This window comes from Poecilia latipinna, unplaced genomic scaffold, assembly GCF_001443285.1.
Source record: "Poecilia latipinna isolate Pla-1442-1.1 unplaced genomic scaffold, P_latipinna-1.0 Scaffold619, whole genome shotgun sequence".
Classification (NCBI taxonomy): Eukaryota; Metazoa; Chordata; class Actinopteri; order Cyprinodontiformes; family Poeciliidae; genus Poecilia; species Poecilia latipinna.
Window position 1 is genome coordinate 64,542 of NW_015113235.1, and position 12,765 is coordinate 77,306.

Consider the following 12,765-nt stretch of genomic DNA (forward strand, 5'->3'; position numbering starts at 1 on the left):
TTATTTCTTATTAGGTTTTCTTAGCCTTTTAAGTCTTTGATCTTCATTTCCTGTTAGAATATCTTTGCTTCTTAATTTACTGACAGAAAACTTTACAGAGAGTAGAATTATCAGCACAGTGATTCAATAATAAACAGGGAGTGATGTTGACATATGTCCTTTCATGGAAACCAACAATAACTGGGAATCTAGATGTTGCTCTCTTTGGTAATCTACAGATTATGTCGGTTTTAAAAATGTGCATCGTAAGAAGAACATCAAAGTATTTTCTCTTCCTGCTGACAATCCATCACTTCTTGCTGACTCATGTCTTGGTAGCATGAAAATGACAAATCAGTTATCACATGTATCCTTCAGAATACAGGTGCTGGTCATAAAATTAGAATATTGTGATAAAGTTCATTATTTTCCATAATGTCATGATAAAAATTAGATTCATTGCACACCAACTGAAATATTTCAGGTCTTTTATTGTTTTAATTTTGATGATTTTGGCTAACAGCTCATGAAAACCCAAAATCCCTGTCTCAAAAAATTAGAATATTATGAAAAGGTTCTCTGAACGAGCAATAAAATAAAAATAATCATCTGAATCAACAAAGTAACTCTAAACACCTGAAAAAGATTCCTGAGGCCTTTAAAAACTCCCAGCCTGGTTCATTACTCAAAACCGCAATCATGGGTCAGACTGCTGACCTGACTGCTGTCCAGAAGGTCATCATTGATGCCCTCAAGCAAGAGGGTGAGAAACAGAAAGAAATTTCTGAACGAATCGGCTGTTTGCAGAGTGTTATATCAAGGCACTTCAGTGGGAAGTAAGTAGGAAGGAAAAAGTGTGGCAGAAAACGCTGCACAACGAGAAGAGGTGACTGAGGAAGATTGTGGAGAAGGGCCGATTCCAGACCAAATTAAATTTTCATTGTAATTAAACGTTTTTTTCAAGTCCTTCATTTTTTAAAGCATTTTTTTTTACAGTTTTGGGGAAGCAATTAGGAACTCTTCTACACACAATGCTGTGTCCCTAAGAAGCGAGAAATCAATGGATTTCCCTCTCAATTATAAAGATTCCTCATCTTCAGGGTGAGTAAACTCTGCTTTTAATCTCCAAATTTGATCAAATCTATTATACAGCTTAAGGTAAAGTGTAGGATTAGCATTGCATTAAGCTTGGGTATGAGTTTTTAAGTTGTAATCAGTCAATATTCTTAACATATTAATTGTTTTAAAATGTTCATTATAAGCAGAAGTTCAAGATGTCAGCTCTTCTTGTCGGTAGTTTATTGCATGATTCATGCTTTATTCAACTTGAGTCAGACATCTTTGTTCAACTGCCTTTTTTTTTTTTGCCAATGCTACTTTTTTGAACAGTTTTGGGCAGAAAAAGAGAAACTCTCTTGGACCAACCAGTTTGTCCCTAAAGAGCGATAAATCGATGGATTTTCCCCTTAATTATAAAGATTCTTCAGATTCAAGGTAAATCAGCTCTGCTTTAAAAACCTCAGTAGGTATTTATTAAGAAAATATATTTTTCATATAGTTGTCAAAACGCTCATTATGTTCTAACAGTAGGATATGAGACAGCTGGTTTGAAAAACAGAAAATTTCTACAGATGTAGTCAGCTTTATTTATTTTTTTAATCAAACATTGTAGCTGCACAAGTCCAACAGAATGATGGCCACAAATCATTCTTGATCTTTAATGTGTTTATTTATTAATCATAGGCACTCAGCAACACACAGAAAATTAATGACTCTCAGACAATTGCAGACATTTTTGTGGAAGTGCTTCATTTGCTAATACCACTTTTTTTTAACAGATTTTGGCAGAAAATGAGAAACTCTTCTACACCGAGCGTTTTGACCCTAAAGAGCGAGAAATCGATGGATTTCCCTCTCAATTATAGACATTCTTCATTTTCAGGGTGAGTAAGCTCAGCTTTGGATCTCTGGATTTTATCAGACATGCCATGCAGTCTAAGATCAACGGATAAATTAATTGCAATACATTTAATTTATGAGTTGAAGTTTCTACCAATGTTATTAGTAATACATTTTGCAGTAAAATGTTTGCAGTTAGGAATCCATAAGCAGGATTTTAATAATTTAATAGAAATGTAAAAAGTTGAAGTCATTTTTCCAATTCTTCCCTTTTTGTTGTACAACAGGGATTACAGCAATGTTTGGTTTATCCAACAATTAATGCCTATGATTAATATATATATTTTTTAAACAATATCAATAGAGTTAAAGTTTCTTTTAATTGAAAAAAGTTGGAGCACCGCCTGATAGTCAGGATAATTCTTAACCAAACACATCCAGTCTTACAAATTTCCCACTGCTGGGATTTTGACACACCTTACAATGTGTTAGGTGTGCCAAAGGTGGTGGGAAATGACTTTGTCCCATTCTGGAAAATTTACCTTCAGCAACCAAACAAGCGATGGCTTGCCACAAAATCCAGTTGAAATGATGTTCAGGAACTGGTCCAAGAAATAAAAAAAATAATGAAAGGTTGTGATCTGACTGGGAAGGTTGGTGCATTGAGCTGGTTGTGGGTCCAAAAAGTGCCAGTGGGTTTGTTTGCTGGATTGCAAACTGAGGTAAACATCGCTGGCAAACTACTGCAACGTGGAGAGCAGAAGTAGTTTGAGTCGGACTTCTGAGGTAACTGGATTGGACAAGAGGGATTTCTACTTAGCTGGATTACTGGTTGTGCTACAGCTTATCTTAACACGTTTCAATTGCAATTAGAAAGTAAAATGGCCTTTTTCCCAGCAGGTTAAAAGAAAAAATACATGTGAACTTGTGCTTCCCTCTGTTGTGTCTTGCTGTATTGACTCTGAATGTTGTGAAGATAATTCCAGTTACTTGCATCCATCTATTTAATTTATGAATAACTCAAGTTGTTCACAAATAAATAGGAAAACCAAAACAAAACACCAACCTGGAATCCTGAAAAATGTATTTAGTTGTGTTTATCCTAAAGCAAATAAAATATTTGTGAATAATGACTATCCACAGATTTGACCAGGAAATACCAAATGAGACCAACAGTTTCCATACAGACCTTCACTCAGTTTTTGAGGTTAGTAAACTAAAAAAAATATATATATATTTTTTTTAATGTGTGAAAATATTTTTCTCCATGAAAATAATATATTTATGTCAACTTTGACTTAATTATGGATGTCAATTAAGCTTTTCCCTTTTTTTTTTGTTTTTTACATTTTACTACAGTATAGTGCACAATAAGCCGTTAGTCACAGAATCAAGAGCAAAAAATCAGACAAACAGTTAAGTTATGTGGATGAAATAAACACCATGAGGGCATTCATGGCTGGTACCAAAATCTAAAAATAATGTATACAATTATGTATTTACACAAAGAGACGGTTTATAGATTGTTGTCTATTAATTTGGTTAAAAAAGCCAAAAACCAAAAATGTCTTCTCCTAAATAATGGATATGTAAGAAGGTATTCTCTAAAAAGTTTGTATCAGTGAGTAAAACAATCTAAACATAACTTTTTCATTTACAGAAACTTGAGAGGGAAACTGTCATTTTTATCAGATCGAAGCTGAAGAAGTTCCATCGGCTGTTAACTTCTAATTACCCAAAACACCTTGGGAAACGTAATGTGACTAAAAATGTGCTGCAATGTGAGGAAGGAAAGAAGATCTTTGGTGGAGAAGATGAGTTCATGAACTTTCTTCGGGAATTTCTGAGGATGATGAAGCTTGGAGAACTCGCTGATACTCTGTCTTCCAGTAGGATATTATTCTTCCTTTGAGTGTGTAACAGATTGTTTTCACACATTGATAGGACATTTTGGAATGACTTTGTGTAGTTTATATTATTAATAGCTCTAATGTGAATTAGAATCGCCACAAATTTGGCAATACTTTGAGTTTTACATGTAGCTTATTGCTGATGTTTTCCACCACACGTGCAAACATTTAGCGTGTGTGAAGAGTTTATGCAAATATAATTATTAACCACTGGATGCTGTTATTACATCTACACTTTGCACTTTTGAAAAGCAGGAGGCAAACTGGAACATAAAATATTTGTGGTCATTGTGGTAAACAGGAAGCATAGGTATACTGAGAGAAGACGTTGCTTGCCATATATGTGCAACTTCTGAAAAAAGATATAAATTTAAAATAATGAAAAATAGATAAGTAATGTCCTCCAACAATGAGAATTTTGAGCTGCAGGATTAACTAATAATTACAGTTAATCATCACTTTATGGCAGCTGCTCTGCAGGAACAAGTTTTTATTTTGCCAAGAAAAGGTGGTAAAATACTCAAAGATGTGTGCAGACATTTTGAGTAGTTTAATATCTTCTTTTTCAATGAAAAGATATACAAAACATATAACATCAAGATTATGCAGACTTTTCTGACATTATTGCAGTCCTGGTTTAATCCTACATATTTTCTTTCTTTTGTAAAGATCACTCAACCATGAATCCATCTAAGGATAAAAATCTGTCACAAGTATTCAAACTCTCTGAAGATGATGACCAACAGTTCAAAGATGAAAGGTAAAACTGCTGAGTTACAATATGTGGTACCACACATTAACCTCAAATGCTTTCAAAAATAATGTTTATCACAATAATTTAATTTTAGATACTACATAAGATTTAGCATATGTTTGAACTTTTACCATAACTGTCATTATTTCTTAAATTCCTCAGGTGTAAAACTAAAAACATTTTGTTTGCAGACAATAAAATTAATTTCTAATAGTGTAACAATTTTCCTCTACCACAACCAATTAATGTTGGTTGTGGCACAACCAACTATGTATATGTATATTCCCACAAACTGTAATACTTTGTTTTCTTGTTTTCTAATTTTTTGCTTTTTTAGAGAGCATGGTGTCTAAATGCTCTATATCTTTTTTTAGAAAAGGTTTGAAAAAAGACTTGCTTGCAGAAGTATTTTTACATTTTTACATTGCTATGATAAGCATCTCAAAAGCTCCAATGACACCTAAACTACAAACACAAATCCAAGAGGAGTTTAGGCTTGAAAAGTGCAGCAGAGAGCTAAGATACTTGGATGATATGAGTTACATATCATATTTCAGTTTAAATGGATGGGTGTGCATTGCTATGTCTTAATAGATGTGTCTAATATACCCACCAACAAATCTCTGTGAAATGTTTGAAGCTTGTTTCCAGCTTCGCTTTTGATAGTTTTTGACAATAGAAAGTTAATTGGATCCTAATTCAATGACCAAAGTCTGCTCTATTAGTGTTTTGATGTGTGATTTTAATTAGACAAATTGATGCTTATCTGGAAATGACTATGGTTTGTTTTAATCTTTTTTTTAGAAATAGATTAAAACCTCTTCACAGAACGTCCCAGAAGGCAAACATGGAAGCAACATTTAAGGTCAGTAATATTATAAGAGAAAAAGTAACAGATGAGGTTGTTAGGTGATTATTAAAAATGCCTCCTTTCAGTTTCCTTTATCTATCACAGTAAAATATCTCAAATCATTTAGCAATTTTTACATGGAACAAAGATAACCTGAGTAAATGTGAACAGCAAATAGAAATTATAATTTTATTTGGTGACAGCTGCTGTTTAGTGTTTTTTGTTACTGTCACTTTATGTCACTTTAGAGGAAAAGATTTTTCTGATTTTAACCAAACTGAAAAGTTTTCAAGCATGAAGAGTCTGTGTGTTGAACTACCAGGTCCTCTCAGTCAGATTTATGTCCAGACTTTGACTAGACCATTCCAAACCTTCATTTTTTTTGTGCTTGAGTTGTTGAGTGCTGAATAAACTGATGTGCTTTGTATCATTGTGCTGCTGTACAGTGAACCACTGGACTAAAGACTTTAACCAGTCATAAGCAGCTGAAATTTTGAGACTCCTTGAAATCTACGAATACTGTATTTAAACATGCTTACAGCTGTCTATTTTAATAATTTAAACATCAAATATGTATTAATATAGATCCTCAGACAGGTCCTGTTCCAGTGATTTCTTGATTCTCATGGTCTGTGGCTAATCTGACATTTTGCATTTGCTCAGGTCTTAAAATGTGTTTGATGATATGAAATATTTTGAGAAGGAAAAACAGATAGTCTTTTTCTGAATGCTTTGCACTACATATTTATTTTGTGGTTTGTGACCATAAATTACAGTTAATGTGACAATTCAGATTGCTTTAACATGAAAATATGTTTATTTTCATAAAATTTGTCAGAACCAAAATGTGTTTTTCCTTTTGCCCTTCTACAAATTCAAATTGCAAACTTTTTGTTACAGACTCTTGAGGGAAACATTGTTACCTTTGTTGACAACGAGCTAAAGAGTTTTTATAAGCTCTTATACTCAGATCACCTTCATAGCCAAGATGAGGATGAAGAAGTTGTTAACTGTGACGAGGAAGAGCAGATGAGGATTACCAAAGAAGCTTTTCTGAACATGACCTTGGAGTTTTTAAGGAGAATGAAGCAAGAAGAGTTGGCCTTTGCTCTACATAACAGTAAGAACTTAAATATAGCAAAATACTGAAGATTACAACATAGAAGGAAATTGTTCATACCATTTTTCTCTCTGGATGTTTAGATCAAGTTGTGTTGTCCGAAACTCAAAAAATAAGGGATTGAAATAAATTCAGATAACCCTTTGTGGATAATGTTTACCTTATTGAAGTGAAATTCTGAGAAACTTCTTAGAATTTCAGAAATTCTAAGATGTTTTCTGAAATGTTTTTACTAGCAGTTATTCTCATTAAGTTTCTTTATTCTTTGTGAATCAGAGTCCAGTAGAAATTCCTATGGCTTCTATGTGTTCATCAGGGAGAGAGGAAGACCTTCTCTTGCATTTTAAATGAGGTGAAATGTATATACCAATGAACTGTAATACTTTTTCTCATTTTTAACTTTTTTAGAGAGCATGGTGTGTAAATGCCAAGGTAAACTCAAATCCAACCTGAAGACGAGGTTCACATATGTGCTTGAAGGAATTGCCAAAGAAGGTCATCCAACCCTTCTTAATAAGATCTACACTGACCTTTACATAACTGAAGGACGTGAAGAGGCCATTAGTGATCATGAAGTGAAACAGATTGAAAAAACTCTCAGAAAAACAATGGACCCACTAACAATCAGACGTGAAGATATTTTTAAACCCATTACTGGAAGAGATAAACCAGTCAGAACAGTGATGACAGAAGGAGTGGCTGGCATTGGGAAAACAGTCTTGACACAGAAGTTTGCTCTGGACTGGGCTGAAGGAAAAAACAACCAGGACATCCAGTTCACATTTCCATTTTCCTTCAGAGGACTGAACTTGGTGAAGGAGAAAAAGTTCAGTTTGGTTGAACTCATTCATCTCTTTTTCCCTGAAATCAAAGAAGCGGGAATCTGCCGTTTTGATCACTTCAGAGTTTTGTTCATCTTTGATGGTCTGGATGAGTGTCGATTTGCTCTGGACCTGAAAACCAAAGAGGTTCTGACCGATGTTACACAGTCTGCATCATTAGAGATACTGCTGGCAAACCTTATCAAGGGGAGGTTACTTCCTTCAGCTCGAGTCTGGATCACAACTCGACCTGCAGCGGCCCATCTGATCCCTCCTGAGTTTGTTGACCTGATGACTGAAGTCAGAGGATTCAATGACCCTCAGAAGGAGGAGTACTTCAGAAAGAGATTCACAGAGGAAGAGGAAAGCAAAATGGTCCTGTCTCACATCAAATCCTCAAGAAGTCTCTACATCATGTGTCACATCCCTGTTTTCTGCTGGATCATTGCTACTGTTCTGGAGGATGCCATTAACGCCAGAGAACAAGCAGACCTACCCAAATCCCTGACAGAGATGTATGTCCTCTACTTGGTGGTTCTGTCCAAGGTGAAGAATGTCAAGTATGATGAAAAAGCTGACAAAAATGCCTTCTGGACTCCAGAGACCAGGAAGATGATTAAATCCTTGGGAAAACTGGCCTTTGATCAGTTAATGAAAGGAAACCTGGTTTTCTATGAATCTGACCTGACTGAGTGTGGCATTGACGTCAGAGCAGCCTCAGTGTATTCAGGGGTGTTCACAGAAATCTTTCAGGAGGAGAGAGGGTTTTTCCGTCAGAACATGTTCTGCTTTGTCCACTTGAGCATTCAGGAGTTTTTGGCTGCTCTTCATGTCCATCTGACCTTCTTCAGCACTGGTGTCAATCTGCTGGCAGAAAAGAAATCAGTCTCGCCTCGGTCAAAGATAACTGATGAACAATTTGAGCACTTCTACAAGGAAGCTGTCGAGAAAGCTATAGATGCTTCAGGTGGCAAACTGGATCTGGTTCTGAGATTCCTTCTTGGTCTTTTTCTGGAAACCAATCAGAGGCTCCTCCAAGGGTTTGTGACAGAAAGAAAAACATCAAGCAGTTCCTTGAAAAACATAGTTGAGTACATCATAAAGAAGATTGAAGAGATTCTGTGTCCCTTTGATAAAGCCAATTTATTTCACTGTCTAAATGAACTGAAGGAACTTTCTTCAATGACAGAGATTGAACAAATCTTGAAATCAGGAAAACTGGAGACAGAAAATTTGTCAAAAGCTCAGTGGGCAACACTGATCCACATTCTGCTGTCTTCAGAGGATTATGAGAAATATTTTGATCTGAGAAAGTATTATATTTCAAAGCAAGCTCAAAAGAGTTTTACACCACTCTTAGTAACCTCACCTAAAGCTGTGTAAGTAAAAAAACAACCACACATTGCTTGTACTGAAATAAATTAGATGAACATTTTGTTTAGTTATTAACTTCATGTTTGTATTTAGACTCAGTTGCAGTTTCCTGGACGAGACAAGGTATCCGCATTTCGGATGGATTATCAGCTATGAGCGCAATATATTGAAATATTTGGACCTGAGTAACAACGACATGAAAGATTCAGGACTGAAGATGCTGTGTGAAGGCATTTCCAAACCAGCGTGTAAACTTGAAACTTTGAGGTAAGTCCTTATCCGTTAGTTAAATAAATACCCTTTAAAATGTTAACAGTGTCATTTTTGGTCCTTGTCCATCTCTATCCACCTCCACAATGTTACCACATTCATTCAACAGTGCAGCTTTTCAACTGACAACTTCAGATTAAGTAGATATTTTTCATCAATGTTTTTTTCATGCACATTTTATAGTATTACATTAGAAATGGTTAATGGAAATGACAACATTTGAAATAACATTCAGTTTCGTAACAAATGTTTTTAATAATATTGAGATAGTTTTGGGCTTTCTCACTAAATAGTTAATTCACTATATGAAACACATTTGCTGAATAAATTCTGACTCTTCATTTTTCTGAGATGTGCGATGCATGCTTTTGCAACTGCTACATATTTTTTACAGCATGCTAAGATTAACATCTGATGTTTGCCCTTTTCGTTTTCTTTTTTTGAGACGTTTTAAATGTTTGCTCAACATTTGCATCACAAGTGTCTTGTCCAATGGTTCTCCAACACATTGAGGAAAGGGAACCAGCAACCCTCTGAGGGTCAGACTGTACTCTTCACACATTGTTTATGATTTTAATGTTTTGATATTATGTGTACATTAAAGCCACCTTATATCCCTTTTTTATATGTAAGCTGTAAAATATATAATTGAGGAATGGAAGAACGCATGTAGAACACAATGATGACTGAATCATAAAACCTGAAAGTGCGACAAGAAGTAATACCATGAATTGTAAATATTTGTGTTTTTGTAGGCTGTCAGGCTGTTTAATCACAAAGGAAGGTTGTGAAGCTCTGGCATCAGCTCTGGATTCCAACCCCTCTCACCTCAAAGAGTTGGACCTGAGTTACAATTACCCAGAAGAACATGGAGTGGCGCTCCTCTCTGCTGGAGTGGAAAACCCAGACTTGGCCTTAACGACTCTCAGGTACTGATAAGGATGTGAATTAGACAATGTCTACTTGTTATTAGGTCTATGATCTTTTCAATCAAACTAAATAGTTAAAATAGAATAAATGTCAGAATGTGAGAATAAATTCATCTTTCTTATCAGTGCCATACTAAACCAAATAGTGTAATCACAATTCCTCGATCACTGCTAACTTTGCTGTTATGTTGTTCCAGGGTGGAGCCGAGTGGATTACAGTTTTTAATACCCGGTCTGAGGAAGTGTAAGTATGGTCATTTTTAAGAAATAAATGGCATAAAAAAATAATATTAATGTCAAATCTGATATTCCTGTAAAAAACAGCTTGTATGTTAGCTTATGTAGGGTCATGAAATAAAAAATACTTGTCTGAATGAGAAGAAGTAGCATATTTATTTAACTGTTACAACATAAGAACAAAAATACAGAGTCAAGTGAGTTTATGAAGTCTCCACCAGCTGAAAATAGATTCTTTCTGTCTTGTTTTTACATTGTTCCGGTCAGTAGATCTTGTGACAGCAGGTTGTCACTGCTTGTAATTGTTTCCCAACAAATGGAGAGAGAGGTTTGATTGAACTATAGTGGGACTGAATTTGTCCCTCAGTTGTTGAGTTACTGGTCTGATTCCCTCTGCCTCTGTCATTGCATCCTTGGGCAAGACACTTCACCCGCCTTGAGTCCTTGTTGTGGTCAGCGGGCCCAGCAGCACCAGTGCATGGAAATCTCACCACTGTCAGTGTGTGCACCATGACTTCAATCCAGCAGCTTATCACCATCATTATGTGAAGTTTGGATGAATGGCTGAACGTAAACACTTTGGGATCATCTGGACTTAAAGTGCTGTACAAGTACAAGCCATTTATCACAGGGGTGAAGTTTTGGATTGTTATGCATCAGGAATTTTGTGGAGCTCAGCATAAATATTTTTGCTATTTTCCTTTTTGTAAGAAACCGTGGCTGTTTGATGTTAAAGAAGACAGCTTTAATCCTGATACGTTCTTATTTTGAAAGTAACGCAAAGATGGGCTTGAGCATCAAGGAACAAACATATTGTTATAGTATTTATTGTATCTCATAAGATGTAGTGTAATTTTCATAAGGCACATTGAATGCAAATGGGCATGTCGTCAGACTGAGGGAGGTAGCTGGGAAAAGAACCAGTCCAAAGATCTTTACTAAAGACAAAGTGAGTTTGAGGAAAATATCTCTAATTCTGTTTAACAGACAAGTTCATGCTGATGTGCATCAAAATTCACTCAATGGTTATTGAATGGAGTTTGAATAATTCCTTTACCATAAGTAACCCTACATGTAGCTCTCATTTTGAGTGAAAAGGAACAGTTATTTTGAACTTTTTGTCTATTTTTGTTACTCTTTTACTTTTTAAAATAGAATGCTAAGCTTAATGTAATTACTTATCAGAGGGTAGGGCTCAGACACCAGGAGCACATATTTGAAATTGGCATTAATAATGACTGTGGAGGCACATTTCAAATTCAGTGGGGGAGACTTTATGTATGCTTCTGGCACAGAACATGTGACAGTGGACATGGGTTATCTGTAGAACCCATTTTTAATACAGCTCATAAAAATAAATGAATAAAAACAACATTACCAATGTTTTGTAAAATTTGTTTTAGAACAGAAGTTAACATCAATGCACACAATCCAGATAATTGTTCACGTAATGAAATGCTGCTGTCTCTCCATCAGATATCATTGAACTCATCCTGGACTCCACCACACACAGAAACCTCACACTATCTGAGTTTAACAGAATAATGACGGTGGGACAAGGAGAGAAGCTCTCATGGTTTGATGCTGAGGAGGAGCTGCTGGGCAGACATGGACTCACTGGTCGCTGTTACTGGGAGGCAGAGTGGAGAGGAAAAGCTTCCATTGGAGTGACGTACAAAACAATCAGAAGGAGAGGGGAAAGGAATGGCTGTGGTCTTGGAGTCAATGATCAGTCATGGGCTTTGTTGTGCTCTAAGGAAGGATTCTCTGTTCTGCACAACAACAAAACAACTAAAATCTATGTAGACCCTTCAAACAAAGTCGGGGTGTATGTGGATGTGCCTAGTGGCACTGTGTCTTTCTTTGGGGTTTACCCTGATGAAATGACCTTCCTTCACAGCTTCAGCACCAAATTCACTGAACCTGTGTATCCTGCTTTCAGAATAGAACCTGACCCCGTTAAAATTAGAATGGCCACTATGCTGTAACTACTAGAACGGCCAGAAGCTGTGCTGACTACGATATTTACCCCTTAAATAAATCACAACAAAAAGAATATGTAATATAATCTTACTTATGATCTTGCTTTCTTTTGTCAAGTTGTTTCAGAAATCTTATGATAAATCAGCAATAATCTTTGCCTCCTTTATCACATAAATAAAATCTAAACATTAGTGTTTTTATATCTAGTAATAATCCAAAAGTATGAAATAAAATGACAGAACACACAAATTGGATGTCAACAGTAAAACAAGCTACCAAAGCGCATATATATATATATATATAATTCTAAGTATTTACACTACTTACAATAAGGCTAACAAAATTATTTACAACTTGCAGCCAACACATGACCTCTCTTCACCCAACACGACTGTCACATATAGTTTTGCAGCATCTGGAGTAGGTGTCAGATTTTATATCCATGTCATGGGTGAACTGCTGTACATCCTGGGCATCTCAGTTATTCAAGACCAAGCAGAAACATCCTGTTGCAACCCCTGCTGACCTAAGTGTCAAGCTTGAAACAGGATGATGAGAGAGTAATCCTGTAAATCCAAATACTTACCAGTCCATAGTAGAAAGTCTGCCGATGACAAGAAAACAGCTTGTGTTTATTTA

General features: G+C 35.7%; 1 protein-coding gene across 1 annotated transcript in view; it reads left to right on the forward strand.

Annotated features, from left to right (window-relative positions):
• Positions 1 to 12,386, forward strand: part of LOC106953985 (protein NLRC3-like) — an 18,034-nt gene extending 5,648 nt beyond the window's left edge. Inside the window, exons 4-16 of the mRNA XM_015043166.1 lie at positions 976 to 1,080; positions 1,369 to 1,473; positions 1,818 to 1,922; positions 3,022 to 3,085; positions 3,539 to 3,767; positions 4,458 to 4,548; positions 5,347 to 5,407; positions 6,293 to 6,512; positions 6,921 to 8,712; positions 8,801 to 8,974; positions 9,733 to 9,906; positions 10,104 to 10,150; positions 11,620 to 12,386. Of these exons, the coding sequence (XP_014898652.1) occupies positions 976 to 1,080; positions 1,369 to 1,473; positions 1,818 to 1,922; positions 3,022 to 3,085; positions 3,539 to 3,767; positions 4,458 to 4,548; positions 5,347 to 5,407; positions 6,293 to 6,512; positions 6,921 to 8,712; positions 8,801 to 8,974; positions 9,733 to 9,906; positions 10,104 to 10,150; positions 11,620 to 12,131 (3,679 nt within the window). The 3' untranslated portion in view covers positions 12,132 to 12,386. The remainder of the gene's footprint in view (positions 1 to 975; positions 1,081 to 1,368; positions 1,474 to 1,817; positions 1,923 to 3,021; positions 3,086 to 3,538; positions 3,768 to 4,457; positions 4,549 to 5,346; positions 5,408 to 6,292; positions 6,513 to 6,920; positions 8,713 to 8,800; positions 8,975 to 9,732; positions 9,907 to 10,103; positions 10,151 to 11,619) is intronic.
• Positions 12,387 to 12,765: the final 379 nt, after the last annotated feature.